The sequence below is a fragment of the Oncorhynchus clarkii genome, chromosome 10 (genome assembly GCF_045791955.1).
Source record: "Oncorhynchus clarkii lewisi isolate Uvic-CL-2024 chromosome 10, UVic_Ocla_1.0, whole genome shotgun sequence".
Classification (NCBI taxonomy): Eukaryota; Metazoa; Chordata; class Actinopteri; order Salmoniformes; family Salmonidae; genus Oncorhynchus; species Oncorhynchus clarkii.
In genome coordinates, this window is record NC_092156.1 from 62,173,843 (window position 1) to 62,198,921 (window position 25,079).

At 41.7% G+C, this 25,079-nt stretch overlaps 2 protein-coding genes across 2 annotated transcripts in view; one reads left to right on the forward strand and one right to left on the reverse strand.

The window, feature by feature from the left end:
- LOC139418947 (uncharacterized) overlaps nucleotides 1-25,079 on the forward strand; it is a 349,701-nt gene that overhangs the window by 311,478 nt on the left and 13,144 nt on the right. The window lies entirely within an intron of this gene.
- The window catches only part of LOC139419784 (uncharacterized), a 35,945-nt gene that overhangs the window by 7,412 nt on the left and 3,454 nt on the right, over nucleotides 1-25,079 (reverse strand). Inside the window, exons 4-13 of the mRNA XM_071169770.1 lie at nucleotides 23,574-23,666; nucleotides 23,290-23,383; nucleotides 13,638-13,928; nucleotides 12,243-12,518; nucleotides 11,933-12,063; nucleotides 10,693-11,731; nucleotides 10,525-10,562; nucleotides 6,933-7,091; nucleotides 6,448-6,559; nucleotides 5,228-6,233 (exon numbers count right to left, since the gene is read on the reverse strand). Of these exons, the coding sequence (XP_071025871.1) occupies nucleotides 5,228-6,233; nucleotides 6,448-6,559; nucleotides 6,933-7,091; nucleotides 10,525-10,562; nucleotides 10,693-11,731; nucleotides 11,933-12,063; nucleotides 12,243-12,518; nucleotides 13,638-13,928; nucleotides 23,290-23,383; nucleotides 23,574-23,666 (3,239 nt within the window). The remainder of the gene's footprint in view (nucleotides 1-5,227; nucleotides 6,234-6,447; nucleotides 6,560-6,932; nucleotides 7,092-10,524; nucleotides 10,563-10,692; nucleotides 11,732-11,932; nucleotides 12,064-12,242; nucleotides 12,519-13,637; nucleotides 13,929-23,289; nucleotides 23,384-23,573; nucleotides 23,667-25,079) is intronic.

Sequence of the window (25,079 nt, forward strand, 5' to 3'; positions counted from 1 at the left end):
GTCGGTATCTTCTGGCAAGGTGACCTGCTTTTATTCAGCATCCAAAAGTCGTGCGCATTTGTTTATTATATGATATTCAATATTTGCGCTAGATATCGTAATCAGGGTATTTGAATTATTGCACACCATCCAGAAAGTGACCAAGACCCAATTCTGTGTAACATCTGAAAACACGTTCAGGGGGAACGGGGCTATAAGGAATTAACTTTATGAACGTCGACAGCCTTCTGAAAAATATACCTCTTGTCATTCCTCTGTACCGGTCGAGGATCTTGACACTACTGGGGCGACTGGCGACGACGAGCTCTCGCATTGTCCCCTCTGCGCGCTCCCGTGCCACCTTCAGTTCCAGTTGCTGTAGTTTTCTCCGCAATGTCCTGTTTTCTTTCTGGCTTTGAGACATTTCCAAACGAAACACTGCATAGTCGTCGTCTACGAGTTTACAGATCTCTCCCACAGCTGCATTCGCTAGCACCTCCATAATGGAGGCAATTTGAGTGTGAAAAACCATACCGTTAGCCATTGTTAGCTAACGTGATCAGCTACCTATTTAGCGTTACCTATATAATATATATTAACGAAGTCCTAGCACCAATGCGAATTTAAAACTACATTGGGTAAGTATGGGACGCTATGCAGTTGATGTACTGATATGTTGAGTTTCATGGTGTTAATACACGTCTAAATAACAATGCTAACGTGGAAATACTTTTTGGTCACTTCCGTTTACACTAAAGAGAAAGGATCGTATTGGTTGGCGTTATAGCTCAAATTGCGTGGTTAAATTTAAAATGTATGCGCGCTGTTCTTTGAAATACGGTACTGCTTGTCATTGCGATCTGGAGAGTTGCTACTTTCTCGTGTCATTCCTGGACTACTCATTATATGAATAAAGTCCGATTCAAGTCCGAAATCAACAAATACGAGAGTCAGTTGAACAAACGTTAAGGTTACAAGTAGTGGTGTTGTGCACATTTTTTTTTTTTAGGTGGGGGACACAATGTGTATTTTTTTCTTCAACGTTTGTACTGACAAATGTAGCCAATTGAATAGCGTAAAATGCATCCTTCAATTGCAACGTCTACCTATGGCCACACTATGGATGCGTTCGTAAATTCACTCTGGGTATCGACTTCGATTTCTGAGCACTCTCCTCTGAGTGTGCCAGAGCGCAGAATAACTGATGCATTTACGAACGCTCAACACCTGTTGAATATGACCGGTGTCAGTCAACGTCGGCAAAAAAGCGTAATTAAATTGTTGCCAGCAGCAGAGTTGGTCACCAACGCTCAGGATAAAATAACACAGCAGAACCAGCTCTGCTAGGGCGAGTAAAATGGTCAGAGTGATGTCTTCTCTCATTTGTGTCGGGAAGTAGTTAGCAAGCTAGACAATTTCAGACAGTTAGCTTGGGTGCATGACTGCCGTCGAAGTCAGAACGCTCGGATCAACCCTTCTCCTCGGCCAGGGCGTCGAGTGTAAACTCAGAGAGCGAAACCCTTTGAATTTGGCATTCCAGATTGAATTTACGATCACAATCTATTGTTTACAGTTTTAAATCCCCTTGAACACCAAGTTAGGAATAGGCTACCTCATTTCAAAATAGGCCATCACTGTCAATCATGTATGATAATTTGTCACGTTATACCAAACGTCCAAACTGCATCACCATGACAATTTAATTAATCTCAGTTTAATGGGAATATGTATTTACACTGAACAAAAATATAAACGCAATATGTAAAGTGTTGGTCACATTTTTCATGAGCTGAAATAAAATATTCCATAAATGTTGCATATGCTCAAATAGTATTTCTCTCAAATGTTGTTTACAAATGATTTTATGTCCCTGTTAGTGAGCATTTATCCTTTCCCAAAATAATCCATCCACCAGACAGGTGTGACATATCAAGAAGCTGATTAAACAGCATGATCATTAAAGGTGCACCTTGTTCTCAATGATGAAATTGAGGAGTATTTCTGTTATAGCAGCAAAGGGGGGACCAACTCCATATTAATGCCCATGATTTTGGAATGAGATGTTCGACTGGCAGGTGTCCACATACTTTTGGTCATGTAGTTTAGTTCGCCTAAGCGAAGCCCTTTCCACACGTTGGGCATGCGTACTTACTGCTTGTCAGCGTCCATCCTAAAGCTCGGCCTCCCACGTTGTGACCCAATGACACCAGAGGCAGAAGCAGGAGCCACCACCCTCACTCAGGTGGTTAGTCTTTGAGCTCCCTCCTTGACCTCTAGCCATTGTTTGGGTGTTGTTGGGATTGTGCTCTGTGTTATAGGCTAGGTAACTCTAGTGGTGAACGCCTATCCTGATCATGGATACTGTGGTGTATGTATCAAAAGAACAGGATTGTCGATCTCTATTAGCCCCAGGCCCTGCTCCATCCCTGCACTGTCCCTCGTGGTGCGGTCCTGGTTCTGACCCGGGAAGGAAGAGTGACTGGTTCTGACCAAGGGCCAGGGTTTGTGACCAGCCGCTTCAGAGGTCCAGTCTCTCCTACCAGCAACACCAGATATCAACTGGTCCTCTGTAAACTGAACAGAAAAGCATAAAGGTTTATATAAGAAACTCTTTGCTGTACACACAGAAACATGACATGATATTATAAAATGTTAACCACAGTCAAAAACATCTCTAACCCTTTCAGCCAATTACTTAAAAATATGGAGCCATTGGAGTTTATTATTTATACATTTTTACCATAGGTGTTCATTCAAGAATTAGGTATAATGTTTTAATTTGACTGAGAGAAGGGAAACAAATGATACAGCCCCCCCAAAAAACTATAGGTGACAAGAATAATACAACTTTTCTGTAAATCTGGTACCCTCGCTTTGATACAGTGAATTTTAGAATACTTTGGAAAAGGTTCAACATTACACACAGCCTCACTACTTCATGTAAACATTAATTAAAGCACTATCCTTATCTCACTATAAATCACCAGTCAGTGGTGTAAAGTACTTAAGTAAAAATACTTTAAAGTATTTGAAGTAGTTTTTTTGGGCATCTATACTTAACTATTTATATTTTTGACAACTTTTACTTCACTACATTCCTAAAGAAAATAATGTACTTTTCACTCCATACATTTTCCCTATTACCCAAAAGTACTTGTTACATTTTAAATGCTTAGCAGGACAGGAAAATGGTCCTCACGCACTTATCAAGAGAAGATCCCTGGTCATCCCTACTGCCTCTGATCTGGTGGACACACTAAACATAAATGCACAATTTGGATCTGGTGTCATCGCTGCAACTCCCCAACGGGTTCGGGAGGTGAAGGTCGAGTCATGCGTCCTCTGAAACATGACCCGCAAAACTGTGCTTCTTGACACCCGCCTGCTTAACCCGGAAGCCAGCCGCACCAATGTGTCGGAGGCGACCGAGTCAGCTTGCAGGTGCCCGGCCCGCCACAAGGAGTCGGGCAAACCCTCCTCGAACCCGGACAACGCTGGGCCAATTGTGCACCGTCCTATGGGACTCCCGATCACGGCCGGTTGTGATACAGCCTAGGTTCGAATCCGGGTTTGTAGTGACGCCTCTAACACTGCGATGCAGTGCCTTAGACCACTGCAGCACTCTGGAGGCATTGTACATTTACTTTTGATACTTAAGTGTATTTAAAACCAAATACTTTTATACTTTTACTCAAGTAGTATTTTACTGGGTGACTTTCACTTGAGTCATTTTCTATTAATGTATCTTTACTTTTACTCAAGTATGACCTTTGGGTACTTTTTCCACCACTGACACCAGTATCATCCCGGCGGGAGCCCCGGGGAGTCATGTTTTTGATTGGACTTCTAACACTGCTCTGCAGAGACAATCAACAAAAAATTGAGAAAATTGTTGAGGATTCCAGCCGCCCTGGTCGTAGACTGTTCTCTCTGCTACCGCATGGCAAGCGGTACCGGGGCGCCATGTCTGGGTCTAAGAGGCTTCTGCCCCCAAGCTGCAAGACTCCTGAAAATCTAATCAAATGGCTACCCAGGGTATTTGCATTGCAACGCCCCCCCCCCTCCCCCACACACTGCTTCTACTCTCTTATCTATGCATAGTCACTTTAATAACTCTACCTACATATTACCTCAATTACCTCGACACCGGTGCCCCCTCACATTAACTCTGTACCGGTACCCCCGCTATTGTTATTTGCTGCTGCTCTTTTATTATTTGTTGTTCTTGTACCTGATTGCCAAGTCTAGAACCAAAATGCTTCTCAACAGTTTTTTCCCCCTAAGCCATAAGACTCCTGACACCCCCCCCATTTTTTCAGCGATATGTTATTCCATTTCTCTTAGTCACATGTCTGTGGAACTTGTTCAGTTTGTCTCAGTTGTTGAATCTTATGTTCATACAAATATTTACAGTTTGCTGAAAATTAACAGTTGACAGTGAGAGGTTTTTCATTTTTTTGCTGAGTTTTTATGCAGTCATTTTAACCATACCTACATATACATCCTATCTCAATTAGCCCTACTAACCGGTGTCTGTATATAGCCTCGCTACTATTATTTCACTCTTTTTTTACTGGTTTTATTTCTTTACTTACCTATTGTTCACCTAATACCTATTTTTTTTACTTAAAAATCAAACTGTTGGTTAGGGCCTGTAAGTAAGCATTTCACTGTTGTATTCGGCGCACGTGACAAACTTTTTTGGGGCGTTTTAACTGCATTGATGATTAAGGGCTTGTAAGTAAGCATTGTATTGGGCGCATGTGACAATGTTAACCACAATCAATCACATTTCTAACAATGTGATTCAAGTACCCAACAATATAGAGCCATTGGAGTTTATTATTTTTATAAATCAATGTGTTGATTCAAGAATTAAGTTTTGGATCGACTGAAATAATAACCAAGTCAGTCAGCACAGATTCTATTTTGTATTTAAGTACAATACTTTTATTGCACAAAATTATACATGTGACATGTATTGTAGAATAACTTCTCACTATGGTAACACTTTCCTGTACATCTGGTACCCTCGCTTTGATAAAATAAAATGTAGAATGCTTTGAAAAAGGTTCATCTTTACTACTTAATGTCAAGATAAAATGTACTACTTAATGTCAAGATAAAATTCATTAAGGCACTATCATTTCCTCATAAAACACCAGCATCAAACAGGACAAGATTGTCACTCTATATGCAAAACCAAAAGAATGAACTACAAACAAACTAGTACTTCATTACATTTTACTATTCATGGGGCGTGCGTGTATTCTCAGGTAGCTCCTCTCGAAGAACCTCTTCCTGCAGTGAGTACAGGTGAATGGCCTCTCCCGTGTGGACCTTCAGGTGCATCTTCAGATGGTGCTGGTGGGAGAACCTCTTTTCACACTGAGAGCAGGTGTAGGGTTTCTCCCCTGTGTGGACCCTCTGGTGCCTTTTCAGGCTGGAGGAGTGTGAAAAACTGGCCCTGCACAGGAGGCAGCTGAAAAGTTTCTCGCCTGTGTGAACTCTCTGGTGCCTCTTCAGGCTGGACAAGTGTGAAAAACTGGCCCGGCACAGGTGGCAGCCGAACGGTTTCTCTCCTGTGTGCATCCTCTGGTGGCTCTCCACCTGTTTAGAGAAACGAAAAACTTTCCCACAGAACAAACACGGGAAGCGCTTCTCTTTGCTACCAGATCTACTGATAGCATTACTACTACTGTCATTTGTCAATGGGCTTGTGTAGCCATTTAGTGTTGAGGCACTGGCATTGTCTGAGGTCTGGTTAAACATAAGGAGAGTGTGAGGAGGACGAAGGTCAGGGAGTGTCTGTGTTGTCACAGGGTCCATTTTCCAGTTGATAGATCCTATAGAAGGCAGGCTGAGGGCAGCACCTGTTAGGGGGTTAACCTGAGGCGCAATCAGTCTCTCTGAATCACAACTATAGGAGCAGGACGGAGCATCGCTCGCCGAGTCTGTTCTCAGATGGACACCACCTCGTCCCCGCAGACCTAATCTACGCCTCGCCCTGGTCTCAGCCAGTCTGTTGTCACTAAATTCAGATGTTGTTTTATGTTCCACTCTCTGTTTCTGGTTGTGGTTAAAAGTGTTGTTCCCCAGCCCAGAGTTGAGGATGCTGTCCCATCCACTGACATCCACTTGGTCGCCTCTGGTCCTGGCCTGCTCGGTGATGGCATCCCCTGGGCCCTTAGCTATACCAGTCTGGGAATCCAAGATGGTCGCCCAGTCTCCTCTGTTAGCTTCCAGCCAACCATCTGTAGGAAGAGGTTACAAAATATAATTTATAAACATGGCAGAGAAAACTCTATATATTGAGTTTGTCAATGACCTGGTCAAGTTCATACATTAGAATGTGTGTATATCTATGTAAACATAAGTTCTATTCATTTCATTTTATGAATGGAGAAAAAAGCAATAGCCGGGTGCATAACTATTACTGTATGTAGGCTATATGTATTTCTCCCTTACCTTGCTCCCCCATCTTTAGTCCACTCAGCAGATCAATTCTCTCTGGTCCGTCTTCTATTGTCTCCTCTTTGACCAGCAGCAGATCAGGCTTCCCATCCTGCATGTCTACTGGCTGTAAGAGATACAGTGTGAGAGGATGTTGGATCAAGAAATCTGATATGAGCACCCTGCTATGGAGCATCTTCTGGTTGGGCTATGAGGGATTACTATGAGTACTATGCAAACATGTTAGTTGATTTGATTACTTGACACTCTTTAATTAATGGTTTGATTATTGAAAGGCCTGGTCCCAAACTTAATACCAAATTAACCAAGACCTGGGCATGTATCCACAAACTGTCTCAGAGTAGAAGTGCTGATTGAGGATCAGGTCCCCCACCTGTCTTTATAGTCGTATTCATTATGATCTAAAAGGCCAAACACTCCTACTTGGTGGACAGGCCCTGACCTAGTACCTTTAAGATGTTAGTTAATCGTGGGCTCACCTCAGTGTGTGTGGTCCTGTGCTGCTCAGCTGGCTCCTCTGTGGATTCAGGAGGAGGTGTAGTCTGGTTGTCCTCCAAGACCATGGTCCCCTCAGGGTTCCCCAGACCCTCCTCACACCCCTCATCCTTCACCAGCAGCACCTCTGGACCCTCCTCCTCCTGGAAGAGACAGGTGATACAGATTACAGGTACAGACACACAGATAATAAACACACTTTCAACATGGAGGGTCCATACTTGCGAACATAAGCACCCACTTAAATGTAAACAAGTCCCTGATACAAAATGTGTATTAGCCAATTAAACTCGTAACCAAATGCTAAATTGTAGCTGGTCCCGTCAGACAACATGGCAAACATTAGCCCTATGATAACCTCACTGATTATATCCTGGCACAAGTTCTTCCAAACCGTAAGTTCTGTTCATCAAAACAACTATCACATGTATTTGACTGACTTTATATCTCTTAAGTTTTCATGTACCTAATAAAAATCTAAAGTTCAATGTGTTTCCAACTCTACGGATAGTTTTGTCACAAACTGTTACGTTAAATAGCAAACGTGCCTACTGGTCTTGGCACGTGTGCTCTAGCCAACAGCTGGCAGATACAGTTCGGGGAGGCTGTGCAGGTAGGCAAGTCTACATGATGATATTATTATCGATAAGAGCGAGAATATTTGTATTTGTCAAATAGCGGTCAAGCATCGATCATCAAGTCACCAGAATAAGACTCGATATTTATTGGAAAGGCGCGTCAAACTCAACACTGTGCACTTATGTGTGCACCCCTGTGAAGGTCATCATAACTTATGCAGCCTAAAACTGCATGGTTCCCGAGTCGTAGTGGGAGGACCATAAACCATATTGTTGCGTGACTCCAAGTTTACTTCGATATGATGGTTAACAATATTTACATAAAGGCGTTTCCACCGCCATTTCTCGCATAATACATTTTACCCACCACAAAAGATCCCACCATGTCGAAAGAACACATGATCTGTCTGCAATTAAAACATTTTACCGAAACTTCCAGTTTCCATCACAGCTGTCATTTGTTCTATACAGTATGACTTTACTCACAAACTGTGGATGGAAACGTGGTAACATGCATTACTTGACTCGAGGAGGATCAGCGTTAGTGTACAATAGGGTTATAGGTAGCATCCCCGTTATCATCCTACAGATGAGGCAGTATTGCAGTTCCTTTAAATATGTTTAATCGACAGTCTTAATGTAGGATGACATTACGCTGTCATTAGTATATTCTTATGTAGGTTACACTTACATGCAGGCCTATAACGTTGTATAGGCTATGCATTATAATAATCATCCACTTCGTCACGTGCGTCTTGAATCGAGCATCAAGGTTCGGCAGTGAACAGTTTTTCCTAACAAAAAAGCTTGATGCAAGGGGGGCTCATGGTGAAAGTGCACTACTGATTTAGAGTCGACCGCTTTAGCAGTGTGTGCTGCCTAGAAGTGATGGTGATAATGGTAGCCTACATGACTTCTATTTGACTGTCTTTTTTACGATGTATGATAAACTTAAGTTGTAAGGACCTCTTGCGGAAGGGTGTGTGTGAAACAGAAACATGAATTTAGTCATATGCCAAAACCGTGAAAATGTAGTCTAACATCAGTAGTAGCCAGTAACCTCGTCAAGGATGCGTCAATGCAATATTGGCACACAACATTTTGTTACAGACCAACCGAACAAAAGTAAACCTTGAATTTGAAGGTTTAAAAGATCCATCTAGTTGCCAGGGTTGACCTATTTTAAGAAATAATATTGGCTGGTAGATATAAAGTCTTTGATATGCTGATGAAGAATTTGTGACAGGCTTGAGGTTAGCATAGGGCCAACGTGTGCCATGTTATGGGACCAATTTAGCGTTCTGTCACGTGCAAGTAAATTTACGCTTTTAATTGGCTGATACACATTTTGTGCCAGATAAGCAACTATGTAAATTTAAACAAGTTATGTTTGCACAGTGTTGTAAAAATGGCCCAACTGTCATTCTTGAGTAGAAGTAAAGATACATGAATATAAAATGACTAAAGTAAAAGTCTACTTGAGTAAAAGTATAAAAGTATTTGGTTTTAAATATACTTATGTATCAAAAGTAAATGTAACTCCAAAAATAAAAGTATAAATCATTTCAAATTCCTTATATTAAGAAATCCATATTAGATGTTATTGGTTTTTAATCTACAGATTAACACTCCACACAGACATAATTTACAAATGAAGCATTTGTGTTTAGTGAGTCCGCCAGGTCAGAGGCAGTGGGGATGACCGGGGATGTTCTCTTGATAAGTGTGTGAATTCAATAATTTTCTTCTCATGCTAAGCATTGAAAATGTAAAAAGTACATAATTTCTTTAGGAATGTAGTGAAGTAAAAGTTGTCAACTGTAAATAGTAAAGTACAGATAACACCCCAAAAAATACTTAAGTAACAATAATTAAGTACTACCTAAGTACTTTATAACCCCTGTGTTTGCAAGTATTGACCCAGAGTGTTAACCCATCCCCACTACGTTTGAGTCCTATACTGTAGTTACAATAGGACTTAATTGTTAAATCCATCATGGTGGACATAAATATGTTGTTGTGGGTTCAAATAAGTCAAAAGTTATCATCAGACATACCTGACTAACTATTTTGACAAGTACAGTAGGTGTTTGTTAGTGTGTGGGTATGTGTAGTTATATTTAGTAAGTGTATATTGGTTATAAAGCGCTGTCAGGTGTATGCAGAACAGGGTGAGATCAAATGTGATGTATACTAAAGAGTCTCAATGAAAGTTCAAATTAAAAGTACAACTGTGTTTATTAAACAAACAAGTTTTAAATAAACCATATGAAAACCACACATGCACATCTCAACTAAAGATTTGCATAAACTTGGTAAACTGCATTAATTTCCTCATTCAAATTGTCTTGAGAGAAAAAAGTAAGTAGTTGAATGGAAGTAATGAAACAGGCACTTGTGAACATCATATAGCCTACACAGTACAAACATTATGTAACCGACTTTTTAGGCTTATACACAGTGTACAAACATTAGGAACACCTGTTCTTTCTGTGACATAGCGAGTGTTTCCATTAACTTGTCCAGTCATTTTTTTGGTCGACACTTAGAATGTTAGCATAGAAAATGGATGCGACAACTGCCTGCTAGGGTGCGTTTCCATATAACTATCTTGTGTCAATAAAAACCTAATGTCACACTTTTATTTTTTAAATCGCTAAAACCTAGTGTCAAATAAACATGTAGTTAGAAGTGTTTCCATTACCCATTTAGGCAAATTGTGCATTAACAAATTGGCGACACCCATCTGTTTCATGTCTCAGGTAGTCTACGAAAGCCCACATGGATAGAATGCAATAATTGCCTCATATTTGCCATTTACTAATAACACTCATGTGCCAAGGTATCATCGCGGTCCGTGCCATGGTGAAACTTGCACTCCTATAGACCTGAAATAATTGGATGGTGAAACTTGCAGCCAACCAGAAAAGCAAGGTGAAACAATTCAGGCATTCCTGAAAGTCAGGACAATCCTTGTCCTGCAAAGAAACATTTTTACACATTGTAGAGTCCACGCCCTGAAGAATTGTGGCTGTTCTGAGGGCAAAAACGATAATTATGCTGGTGTGTCCTGAGGTAGCTCCTCTCTGAGAACCTCTTCCCCCAGTGCATACAGGCGAACAGCCTCTCTATCGTGTGGATCTTCAGGTGCATCTTCAGTTGGTGCTGGTGGGAGAACCTCTTCTCACACTGGGGGTAGCAGTAGGGTTCTCCCCTGTGTGGACCCTCTGATGCCTCTTCAGGTTGAACGAGTGTGAGAAACTGGCCTGGCACAGATGGCAGCCAAATGGTTTTTCCCCCGTGTGGACCTTCTGGTGTCTCTTCAGGTCACTAGCCTGGGCAAAGCACATGTGACACTGGTTACAGCTGAAGGGTTTTTCCCCTGTGTGGACCCTCTGGTGGATCTCCACCTTCTGGAGGCAGCTGAAGCCTTTGTTACAGAACATGCAGAGGAACCGTTTCTCTTTACTATTCCCTGATGTTGCTCCCCCTCCCTGCGCCTGGGCTCCAGCCCCGCTGTTTGAGTTCAATACCTGATTGAAAAGGACGCGACCGTGTGAATCGGAATGCCCCATCAACGTACACACTGGGTCGCGATCCCTGCACATGTGTAAAGGGGAGTGGGTCGCAACGTTTGGATTTGCCCCTAAGCTTTCGTTGTAATCTAAGAAATCTCTGCCCTGTGAGTCTCCTAGGGGATTATCTGCATTCCATGTGGGAGAAACGTCACCCTCCACTTTCACAGTCACTTCATCTACGACCAGACCTTCCTCTTTCTTATCTAGGCACCCTTCAGAGTATACACTACTACTGTCTAAGTCCTGATGGGAATGAACAGTCGTCGGGCTCGGGTTACCGTAAAGTAAATACTCTGAGCCGGGAGCAGGAGGACAGCCCAGTGGCCCCAACCCCAGTCTCTCTGGGTCTGACCTGTAGTCAGGTACTGTGTGTAAAAGCCTTTGTGTTACAGTTAAAGTCTCCGACTTGAGGATGGCGTTTGGCATTCCACTGACCTCCGTAATGCTGCGTCGGGTCCTGGGTTGAGGCGCAGTGGCGGTGGATAGGTCCTCTGTGGCTGCAGTGGGTGCCACTCCAGACGTTGCTCCAGTCTGGATGTCTCTGCTGTGCTGTGGGTCCTCTGCTTCAGTCCTCTCCTGCTTGACCAGAGACAATCCTCCAGGACATGTAGCCTCTGCATCTGCATCCTGACACAAGAAGAGAGGTGGTTATTACCGTTACATGAGTTTAATTGGATAACAATGTAGTAAAGAAGTCTCACAAGCTCCTCTACGGCAGATAAATGAGTATGTTACATGTAAGGAAGTGAATAGCTGAGGGGAGTCTTTCTGAAATAAACTGGCCACATTTGATGTACTGTAATTTTGATGTAATACCATTACACTAACCTCTATAACGATAACTTTCTGGGTTGAGGTTCCACTCCCCTCTTCAACAGTGATTGGTTGGTCATCACTCCAGATATTGTGTCCTGCTGGCTTCACAAAGCTCTTGTGGCCTCCAGTGAGATGTCCTTCACCTGAGAATGATTGGGGGAAAAATAGGTGGTTAGGGTACTGTCAATGCTATATTGTACACTATTGACACTGCATGTTTGGTAACACTTCTCATAACTTTTTGAAAGATAACTAAGTGGCGATGAGGGGAATTATTGCATACTATCTAAACATGCGCAGAGGGGAACGGGGCAAAACGTACCTCTTGCCATTCCTCTGTATCGGTCGAGGATCTTGTCACTACTGGGACGACTGGCGATGACGCGTTCTCTGATCGTCCGCTCTGCACGCTCCCGTGCAACCTTCAATTCTAGTAGCTGTAGTTTCCTCCGCAATGCCCGGTTTTCATTTTGGCCCTGAGATATTTCCAAACGAAACACTGCATAGTCGTCGTCTACGAGTTTACAGATCTCCGCCACGGCTGCATTAGCTAGCACCTCCATAATGGAGGCCATTTGAGTGTGAAAACCCATAGCCACTGTTAGCTAGCTAACGTTAGAAGCTATCTAGCGTTACCTAAATAACGTAACATATATCAACCAAGTCCTGTGTTAATAAATGTCTAAATAACAATAATAAAAACGCTATCGTGAAAATTGTTCTTGGTCACTGTTTACTTCCCTTCCACACGGATGAGAAATGATTTCATTGGCGGGCGTCTTGGGGCGTGATTAAAAGAGTGCGGGTTGCTCTTTGAACTACGGTAATGCTAATTATTTAATAAAGAAGACTAATAGGCCTTTTGCACAACGTAGCAACGCCCACTTCCTACCCGATACACAGCTTCCTAGCAGCCTGATTTTAGCCATACTAGTCTCGAAGTCGCTCGTTTTATCATTACCTCAGTATATGAATCATAATTCTATAGCGTATTTTGTATCATTCTTGTTGAGAATTCTGTTTATCTGTTCAGTTAGTGATTTTTGTAAATCGAATGTCTTCTGGTGTCTTTTTTTTGTCTCTTTAGCTACCAGTACCCAGCTAACGTTAGTGCTAACGACGTTAACGTTATTAGTTGTTGCGGTATCTTTATTGAAAGTTAGGAAATTAAGATTTCATTGAACCTTCTAGTGGGCTTCGATGTCTGAAGAAGGGAGCAATACCTTTGCTATTCCAGTGGAATAACTACCCTGTCCAAGAGATCCTCATGTCACTGATGGGAAGCATCAACTGCATCTGGGCTGTGGCTTGCCTGCTCACAAAACTACCAGTGTGGGCCTCTTGTGAAGGCATGGGCCAAGGAGCAATGAGCTACTACTGCATTGCATCTTTCCTTCTTTTGCTGTGACCATCCACATTGTCTAACATCCTGTAGTAGTCAATTTATTGATAATAAACACCTCTGCTTATACTCCAAACAATGTTATAGCGTTTTTACAGTGACAAGAGAACAGAAAAATGTAACAATGATTTAAAAATTATTATTATTAATTGCACAGATTTGTTTTGTTTCCCTTTCATTAATTGAAAGATAAAGGAGCCCATCCCTTGTTATTTAGTCTTTCCTGCCTAAGAACTTTTGCATGTACACAAGTAGTACCAGTCACCCTTCTCTCTAATTAGTGAGAACACCACTACACTTTATGTATTCTCTCACCTGAAGAGACTATGTGAAGCTGGTCGTCTTCACTGAGCACACATGTGCAGCCTTGACAGTCGCTCTCTAGTCTGTAGCCATCCAGGGGCAGTGAAGGGAATGGTGGTGTCTCCTTATGGTGAACTATGTGTCGCGTTGTGATTGGAGGCTGCTGGTAAGACAGGAGGCTCCCCACCTGTACCTTTCCAAAGTGGGAGCCGACTAAAAGCTTTTCAGCAGACATCCCCATGCTGCAGATCAATGGCTTGGATAGAGGGTCAAAGTTCTTGTATGCCTCTTCTATCTGGAGAACTGAGAGGTCGGGGAGTGGTCCAAGAAGGGCGCTGTAGAGTACTTCTACTAAGCAAAGCAGCAGCTGTGGTTAGCCAATCTAAACAATGTACTTGAAGCCACCTGAAATTAAATCATTTTATATAGTCAAAGTGTAGTAGGATTTGACCAGCTACGATCTACTATACTGGTTATTAGGGAAAACTCACCTAATCGCTCCTTCTGCCGTGCACTTTTTGGTGGGCTAGGTGATGGTCATTTTGCCTATGGGCCCAGGTTGCAGACCCTGTAAAAAGACAGTACAAGGGCACTATTCTAAATCTAATCATTAGACAATTTAAGTTTTCATTAAATCATTTAGTAGCATTATGATGTGATTATAACCATATGATTTTGATATGTGGTACAGTTATTAAAACATACCATTGTCCTTGGCTTATGCCACTGCTGCTCGGCTTCTGTGCAGCTGTGCACAGGTGGGATGACTGGTGTTCCCATCTGGGAATAGTGTGCAGACTGGAATAGTAACGCAACTGTGTGGTTGCATAATGAGGTGCCAGCAACACATGAACAGTGATGTGTGATTGTTACCGGCTTCAGTACAACCTACGTGGGGATATAAAAAGAAAATGAATAGACTATAAAATCACACAACATGTCTCACGACCAGCAAACAGAAGTGACTGGCGCAACAGCCACTAAATTGATTACAGCAATACAGGTTTAAAATGTTCTATTAAGGGTATATATGCCCTTGTTTAAATGTAATCTAATCTGTCCAATATAAGAGTTTACAGAAACAGCAAGGAAAACAATGGGTTAAGCCTAGTCCTAGACTAAGCAATGCCTCTTAATGCAGATATCCATTGACAGGAACTTCTTAGTCTTAGACTAGGCTTCATCTCTGACTGTGTAACGGCCACAAACAGATTACTTTTCACCCTACACTCAAACTGTGTGGTTTCTCATTTTTCCTCATGGACCTGTAGTAGCAAGCCCTTATGCTGACCTCTCGTGTCACTTTGTCCCTGTTCGAAACGGTTTGGAATAAAAAGACTGAGCAATCATAATGTTAACTAGCTACTGTAAAAGGCATGTCTTAAACTACGTTACAGCTTTGAGTAAACGTCCTTGTCTGGTCTGATAGGCAACTTGGCTATACTTACCTTCATAGTTGAAAAGTTAACTGGAGACAAAGTTTGAATCCTTTTTCCAACTTGGAGTTCGGTGCTTTGCTACTTGTCTGAGCCAGACGATGTACATCCACCACTGTTATCTTTGGCAGCTCTTGCGAGTGCCTTGTGTAAGACAGTCCCATGATTGGTAAGTGCCATTACTAGTTAGCGAGTTAATAGGTAGCTAGCTAAGACACAAAAAGACACAGAACACAATAATCGATTTACAAAAATCACTAACTGAAAGGATAAACAGATTTTAACAAGAATGATTCAAAAGAGCACTATAGAAATATGATCATATTAATATATTGAGATAACGATAAAATGAGGTAGTATGGCTGAAATCAGGCTGATTGGACGCGATCGGGACAGGAAGCTATGTATCCGGTAGAAAGTTGAGCGGAAGTGGGCGTTGCTACGTTGTGCAAAATGTCTATTGCGCAGTCATTGTGTCGCCACCACAGAAATATTAATTAAAAGAAATCAACAACAAATCACGACCTTTTATGGGCAGTATCATTGATACTCAGAGAAGACTGTGTGTTAGCTAGAATATAAAAATATATAATGACTTTATTCCATCTAGGCTTACATCACCAGTCATGTAAATATTCAACTGCCTAGGTTTACTGTCTCCGTAAAAACAGGTATTTACAATCCTGTTTCAAATGACAAGTTAACAATGGGTTAAGGAGGGGTATATGGTTAAAAAGACAACGTTGAACACTCTTACCCAGTTTGTAGAGACCAGTTATTCTGGAATATTAAGTACAGGTTCACTTTAGTTCATGTTTAATATTTCACCTCAGTCATCACAAGACCCGAAGCCTTCCAGGCATTTACTGTAAACAGATTGAGGTCAAGGGCTGTTGGTAAAGATCCCATACCAGAGATGATAGATAAGCGTTTGAGCTCTGGGGTTTTTCATAACAGAAACAGTTACGATGTCAACCAGCGATTTTTAAAAACGTTTCCTGTCGAAAAACAATGTCACAAGTATAAATACAGTAAAGTGTACACACACCAAAGTGTAAAACATATGTTTTGAGCAAAATAATGTTTTCTAGACACAACTGCTCAATAGTTGGCATGATGGTCAAATTTGACGTCATTAGCCTCCCCCTTGCTCGAGGAACAAAAGAGGAAAGGCCACTTATTGAGATGTACCTTTTGTTAAGTAAATCGTCTGTTAAATGAGGTAAAAGGGAGACTGGAGGAGGACTTGAAGAGGGACTTAACTTGAGTATGTTTTGGTCAGTTGGTGCATTGATGGACACAGTGACGTACATCAGTATAAATAAAGCCACATTTAAGTGTTTGACTGAGTAAGTAAATTATTGAGTGGCAATGTTTGCTACAGTTAATGTGTATGGGTTTATAATGACACAACTACGTGAGTTTGCATTTTGAATTTCGTGGTTGCAAGTACGATTTGCAAATGTGCAAGCTTGTATCATGTCTCAAACTTGAAACTTAACTTTTTAAAACGTTCAATAAGTTTTGCAAGCATAATTTATTTTCAGAATGATTACAAATTGTTTTACGAGTATTAATATTCTGCTGTGAATCAAAAATACACTTGCAGATTTTGAATCTGCGCGTTCTGAGTCACTGTTGTCACGTTACCAAGATATTCGTAAACTAAAAAACATTTTTTAAAGAGATTTGTAAACTTGTAGAACGTTCTGTGTAGCTCCCTCCATTAACCACGAACACAACTGTTCCTTGATTTTAACTGGCGGTTTTATTCTGTATTTTTAGTCAGAATTATCACCTTCCGTGAAAACTATAAAGTAAATAAAAAATACAGTTAAGCACACTCTTACAATTTTGTCATATGAGTGACTTATTAGCTTGATATAACTCTGAAGTGCTTACATATATAAAAACAGTTAAACCGGAGATACCAGTATCAGATTAAACACATTACTTAGATTAAAATACCTCATTGGCTGCTTATTACAGTGGGGAGGAAATCAAACTTCACACTTATTATTCTTGGCATGAATTCACGCTTCATCCTTGATTATTATAACGTTACCACCCTAACATACACGCTCAACCTTTACGAAGTGCACCCGAAGACACGAAAAACCTAGCTAACAGTGTGGGATTGACTTCACTCCAAAAAATGTGTTGCTCCGATAATAATCCCCGTTAACAACAGTTCTTAGCCACGTAGTTCCGCTTGTTTTACCATTTCCCCCACATAGCGAACATGTAAACAACTCAAACAAAAATAACGACAGACTGAGAGGTTAATTGTTAGTTACAACAACAAAAAATTAGTAAAATTCGATTTGCGCAGCTCTGGGGACAGGATATTTTACTCCTGACCAATCAGTTCCCTTTTCCAAAACCACATGCCGCCTAACCATTGGCTGAACTGTTCCTTCAATCAAACACCAGGACGTAATGAATAAGAGAGGATCAAGTAAATACAACCACAACGATATACTTTATTATAATCGTCTCTGTTATGTGTACATCGATTTTTTGTTGTTGTTGTGAAAAGGCATGACAGTAGTTTGCTTATCATGTGAAATATAATGGTACATTTGAGAGGAACTCCAGACCAGCCATTGCATTGACAGCCGCTATTGGGTTTGCTAGCTGGGGCCTGTTGCACAAAAGTAGAATTAAGACATCCGGGATAAATGACTCAGCTGAGCTCAATGAAGCCAAAACATGTGCGTCCAGGCTTAATTGGTTGCACAAAGACCAAGCCAGGATGAGCAGACACGGATTCATTAAGCCAGGTGAAACCAATCCTGGATAGGTGCGCGCTCACGGCTCACTCAAATAGACCCCGCCACAGATCACAGATTAACTGATTTACCATGGCAACTAGAGCCGCGTACTTTTCCCCGTCGGAAGCACAAATCCTCATGGAGGCATACGAGGAGGTAAAAGATATAATTAAGAAGAAAGGCAACACCGCCACAGTGATAAAGCAAAGAGAAAAAGCGTGGCAAAGTATTGCAGACCGCCTGAATGCGTAAGTAGTGCACAATTACACACTCACCGCTCCGCTGAAACATCACAATTACAATTCAAATATTTAATTCACATCTCCAAAAATGCAGTTGTACTGTAATTATGAAACGGTTAATTTTTTTTATTGAAATGCACTGCAGATATGAGTGAAATTGTGTAAAGTAACTCCATCACACTGTATAAAGCTATGATAACATTTTTGATATTTTTACTGAAAACAAGACAAAAATACCAAGTAATTTTTTGCAGTGTGACTCCATTAAGTGTGTGTGTGTGTGTGTGTGTGTGTGTGTGTGTGTGTGTGTGTGTGTGTGTAGATTAAACATGAACGGGCCAAAACGGACATGGCAGCAGGTCAAAATCAAATACAAGAACATTCTGCAGAATGGTATGGTCCCTGACTAATATTTAACAAAGCACAAGCATATATTGTACCCAGAAGGTGCCTGCTCACACATTGTCTGTACTGTTTTAGCAGTGAAAAAGAATACCCACAGACAAGGCACGGGTGGTGGGTCACCAAAGGCTGACCTTACCCCAGCAGAGGACATGGCCTTGGAGCTAAATAAAGGCAGGCCCGTCTTAGAGGGGATCCCTGGGGGGAAAGAGACGAGCATAGGTTCCTCCCAAGATGCCACCCGCTTCATTCAAGGTATGTCCTTCCATCTCTACATGGGATACAACCACATTCATATTGAATCAATTTGGACTGTCTGACTTTGGTTTACCTATTGCCTTGCAGTGTCTGGCAGCACTGTGTTCCTGTTAGAGCCACCAGCACAAGCACCAGACGATGCTGATCCAGTGAGTACTCCATCAAAGGCATACTGTAGGCCTGGCATGTCTTGTCTACTAGCTTCAATATGAATCCGATTAAATGTGATAGGGTGAAGGCCCCAGTGCAGCAGCAACAGCACATGATGGAGACGATGATGAGGAGGAGACCATCTCTCTGGATTCCAGAAGGCATGAGGTATCATGTTAAGACTGTGAAAGTACTATTTACTCTACAATGGTGAGGAGTCCTCATCAAAATCAAAAAATCTAATTTCTTTTACAGGACCCAGATGCTATACAGTGGGAAAACCAGCCTGGCAACATAGTGCGTATTAATAAAAGGACACCACATCCTGCCAAATTCCAGCTGCGCTAATTGTATTGTGTTCACAGAGCTCACAAGCTATCAGAAAGTTGTATGGCAACCACCTCCGGTGCCAAATAGAACTGGCAGACATAGACATTCAGTACAAGAAGAAAAATATGGAGAATCTTGCACTGGAGTTCGAAATAAAAAAGAGGACAATTAGGAAACTGGACCTTGAAATAAAAAAACTTGAGAGGGAGGTGAGATATGCCTTCAATGTACACTGTATGCTAACTGTAACACAAATGTATTAATCATTATTTTTCTTTCCTCCCCCAGCTCCAAGAAGATGACACAGCTCAAAATAAAAATTAGGTATATTCTCGTAAAGTCAAGTGAGCCATGACATATGAGCTCTTATTGTGAGCACACAGGACGGTGGCATCTTTCTAAGGTTTTTTTTATTTTCCCAGCAATCAGTACAACCAAGTCATCGTTATAAGGCATCGCCCTCTTTTGCCCACCCCCCCCAGCACCAGGTGTGGCCACTAGCCTATATGAAGGCCCAAAATTGTGTGTTCCTTTCTGCTCTGACAATGGCATGCCCATTCGTGCGAGATGTGGTGGATGAAGAAGCACTTGTGCTGAGGAGAGCCTTCAGGTGAGAAAGGGTCTTCAGGGACCGGTTGGACCCACTGGCCTTCCCTGATGACCATCTATATGAAAGATACAGGTTTTCTGCAGATGGCATCAGGTATCTATGCAGACTACTGGGTCCCAGGATTAAGCACCGCACTGCACGGAGCCATGCACTGAGTGTGGAGCAAATGGTTTGTGTGGCCTTGCGCTTTTTTGCTAGTGGAGCCTTCCTGTACTCAGTGGGGGATGCAGAACAGCTGAACAAGGCCACAATTTGCCGCACAATAAGGAGTGTGTGTCTGGCTATCAAAGCATTAGCAGATGTCTTCATCTCCTTCCCTGGCCACAGAAGACTCTGTGACATCAAAGAGGAGTTCTATAGGATTGCAGGTAAGAGGATCTACAAATTACAGGACAACTGTTAACACATAGTAGGATACTCATTACTTTGTGTGACAGGTTTCCCCAATGTCATTGGTGCAGTGGACTGCACACACATAAGGATAAAAGCCCCCTCAGGTGCCCATGAGGCCGATTTTGTGAATAGGAAATCCTTTCACAGCATTAATGTTCAGGTGAACATAACTTTTTGATATTGTCCATTGACGAACACTCTGCATTGCCAGTGATGTGCATTGATTGGTGTAATATTCCTCATCTTATGATTTCAGATGGTCTGCAATGCTGACTGTGTGATCAGCAATGTTGTGGCAAAATGGCCTGGCTCAGTCCATGACTCCAGAATCTTTCGGGCCTCTGAAATCTATCAGTGCCTATCACAAGGTAAGCCACACAACCCCTATTTATAACCATCATGGCTGTGTCAAGAATATCACTGTGTTTATGAGGTAGTAATGATGAGATTTTGTGTTGACAGGTGAATTCTCTGGTGTGTTGCTGGGAGACAGGGGGTATGGCTGCCAGCCTTTTCTCCTGACACCTTTCACAGACCCCCAGGAAGCACAGCAGGCCTACAACCATGCCCATGCCAGGACCAGGGCCAGAGTTGAAATGACCTTTGGCCTCCTGAAGGCACGCTTTCACTGCCTTCACAAATTAAGGGTCAGCCCTGTTAGGGCATGTGATATTACTGTGGCTTGTGCTGTCCTTCACAATGTGGCCTGCCTGAGGAAGGAGAGGGCCCCCAGAGTGCCACCAGCCATGGACTGGGACAATCCGGCAATCTTCCCTGATGACGACAGTGGTCGGCTGCTGAGGGACCAATATGTGTTGAATTATTTTAGTTAGTATGTGTGCTTTCAATTTTGGTTAAATATGTCCTGCGGTGGCAGAGGAATTTGGGTTTTTTTGGGTTCGTTTTTTGACGAATTTGGCCTCTTATGATGTTTGTGCGGTATACTGTGTGTAATACAAGGCTGCAGGGAGGCTACTGCATCCATTCATTTGTCTGTTCAGTTGATGTGTATGGATTTGTCCTGCATTTATTTTAGTGTGCAGACATGCAGGGTGTGTTATACACATTCAAAGGTCTGTATATGTATCATTTTGTATAATATGCTTAGATTCTGTGCTTTCCATCTTGTAGAGTCACTGTGACTTCAGTTTTGAAAGGAGCTGATGGTTTACCTGCTTTGTTTTGTCCTTATTCAATAAAGGAACATAATGTTACACATTGTGTTTTTATATTCATATGGAATGTGTATTTGTTTATATGACAGAGTACTAGGGCCACACTGAAGAAAAAGGATAAAGTCATAAATTTACGAGGCTGGTTCTTTCTGCAGAAAAGCTACATATTGTTTTTACAGTTTTGATACTTATGACAATGTGATACTTAATATTCTGGCACATCAGCATGTCTTTGTTTATGAAACCATACTGAAGTACAATTTCACGAAATGCCCCACATCTGTCATTTTAACAACTGTCCTCCTTTAAAACAACTGGTTACAATATTATGACTTGTGTTTTTTTCCCCTCTGTGGCCCTAATATTCTAGCATTTTATATATAGCCTTATAGTCTATGGGAAACTGTAAATTATCTAATGATAGCAACATCATCTAAAAATCATTTTTTATCCAAAATCATTGAAATTAATGATCACAAACGTTTAAATAACAGTGGGTCTAGTTATATGTGATAACAATGTATAGTGAGCAGTGAAATAACTATTGGTTTCCATTTGTGGTGACTGCTGACTGACATTAGGGATGAGATTAAATAGATCCTGGAATTTAGCCTGGTCTGGAGCAGGCTAGCTCCACAGAATAAATCTCCATGGTAATTTATACCATAACATATCCTCCTGCCCCCTATCCATCTTTAGTGCAACCGGATTACGGATCAATTGAGCCAGGATCACCAAGATATCCTGGCTTAATCCCTTATCCTAGTTTTGTGCAACAGGCCCCTGGTCTCTGACATTCATCCTAGCTTTACTATCAACTGGCAAGCTTTATCAGGCAGCTTTAGATGCGAGGGGAAACCGAATATATTTGCTAGTGAACCATCTGATTGGTGAAGTTGATATAAATGCCATTACTTAGCTAGCGATCTAGCTAAATTGAAAGTACTGGGGGAAAGCTAGCTAACTAACTCCCACCATCACTGAAGTGTAGCTAATGTTAGCTAGGTTTATTGAAAATAAACAACTATTTATTTGTTAGCTATATTTTAAAGACTTGTCACTTTTGAACACTTGTCAAACTACTTCATTCCACTGCCTGTTTTATTGACGAATTAGTGACTGAAAAGTTGGAAAGAAAATGCCCCTCCCAATTTCACTGCAAATAGACGGTTGGGTATCGTTTGGCTGGTGTGTACATTATTACATGAGTGTTTAATTAGCCAACTTACTGACTGACTAGGCATATTGTCTGACTGAATACTGGGACCTTCAGCAGTACCTTCCCTTTGATTACAGCAAGAGTCTCCTTATGTCTCGGAGCCATTTAACATGTACTGTATGTAACCACTCAAATTCTTACAAACACAAGAACAGACTTATATTCACTTGCCTCTGGCTGCGTTTACAGGCAGCCCAATCCTGATATTTTTCCACTAATTGGTTTTTTGACCAATCCCAGATCTTTTCACATCAGATCTTTTTCAGTGCTGATCTGATTGGTCAAAAGACCATTTGGTGAAAATAAATCAGACTTAGGCTCCCTGTCTAAACACAGCCTATTTGTCCTATACTTCAGGCTTGTCTGGGATATATATTTTAGCTGGCACACCTGTGTGATTTTTTATACATGAAGAATAATTTATTCACCCTGGATATGAGACTTGCATTGATTTTTAGACCTCTTTGAATCAGAAGTGCCAAGTGCTATCTTGATGGAGAAAGTCTGCATGTTGTCAGATGTTTAAGCTACCATAGTAGTTAGTAAAAATGAGAACAGGCTAAAACAGTTATGGTTTTGTAACGTATTAAAAAATTAACATGAGTAATTTATACAAAACTTTATTGCGTTTGGTGGTCATCCCCTTTAATTTGGCCCTCTTAAAACATTGGTTGCATCCTTCCTCAGGGAACTGTCTGCTGATAAATGACAACATGGTGGCAGGTGTTTTGATGTGCTGCTCTAGCGTTCCATGGCCCAGCAGAATCCCCTGGGGACAGGGGGATGGACACGTTCGTTTTTATAAAAGTCTGGGAAGCTTATAGAGGGAGGAGAGGGCATGAGTTGGAGTGAGTACAGTAAATCCAATCCAACCAGTGGCCCTGGATTATATGCTACAGTATGTCATCACACAGACAGCCATAGTGAAGGGGGTTTACATAGAGCATAAAATATATTACCACCAGCGGACCTTGCTTCTCTGTGCTCTGGCGAGATCGCAGATAATTGGTCAGAAGCCACTGGAGGTCCTTGGAATATTCTCTCTGTAGCACCTGTAGAGAGATGGATAGAGGTACTGAATGCTCTTGAGAGAGCAAGAGTTAACATTGACATTGTCGATTGAGGACTATAAGGGTGCCTTCCAATCAGAAAAATGGATGCGTAAAAGGCACTCCAACTCAATGGTTTTCAATGGGAAGATTGTGTTGGGGGGGTGCTAGGCTTGTGTTGTGCTGTCCGACATAAAATAGCCCACGTCTAATATTGAATGAGCTTCCCAAGTTACAAGTTTAGCTACAATTCTGCATGAAGGAAATAGATCCACCCATGCTATTCTCTATCTAACCTTGTGAATAAACTCCAAGAACAAGATGATTATCCTGGTGGCTGGGAGGTTCCCAAGTTCTTGACATCTGTCTGGATGTTAGGGATATGCTTCAACCTGAGGAAAAGAGCAGAGAGGGGGAAGACATGAACCCCACTGCTTACATTTCAGTGCTGGTTCAAGTTGTCACCAACTTTTTCAGTCACCAATTCATCAATGAACAGGCAGTGAAGTAGTTTGACAAGTGTTCAAAACTCAGTAACAAGTCATTAAAATATAGCTAGCATGTTGGCAAGTATCCGGCCAGCAACCTTCATCTGTCGACGGCAACAGCGTTCACAGGCTCCTCATCTGTACAAATAACCCCAATGTGAAACCTATTTAAACTGACATTATTTGTTGCTTAGTTTCTTTACTTATTAGATGCATATAATGTCCAGAGCAAAACCTAGCCTGGCGGATCCAGCCTGATCCCTTTTTACCGTTTCTATTGCACTTCACATTTGATATCTGAAGTGAAGTAGAAACGTGAACACAGCGATCCTGTTGGTTCCACCAGGACCAGGCTATTTATAACCACCATTGATAGTGTGTGTGTGACCCACTTGTACCTTTGATGAGTGGCCAGGAGCTGATGTATGCTGCTATGCCCATCAATGGGGCTCTGGAAAAGACCTCAACTCTTGCCTGCTCACCAACGGTCATCAATAGGGAGAACAGAAATAGGTAGGTTTAGTCTGACCTGTTCAAACTTCAACATAGTACCCGTTTGTGTCAGATATTACCTATCCTAACTGCCATTGGTGATAGAACAGTGACTATGTATGTGTTCACAGAAACATGTATGGAGCCAGCATATGGAGACTTGCAAGATGATGTGATGGAAGTCCAGACTGGCAGACGGGCTTGATACTGATGTCTCTGAAGGGAGAAAGACCTGGCACTTGGCATTAACATTTTACTAGACACAATTTTACTTGTATTTCTTTTATTAAATGGTATCAGACAATATGTGGAGGGAGGAACCCTGTGTATTCTGAACCAGGATCAGGGATCTCCTGTTGTGAGCGGGACACCACACAGGAAGGTATGGCTACTCGGACATGTTTGCTAAGGTAGCCCCAAAACCTCCAGACAAAAT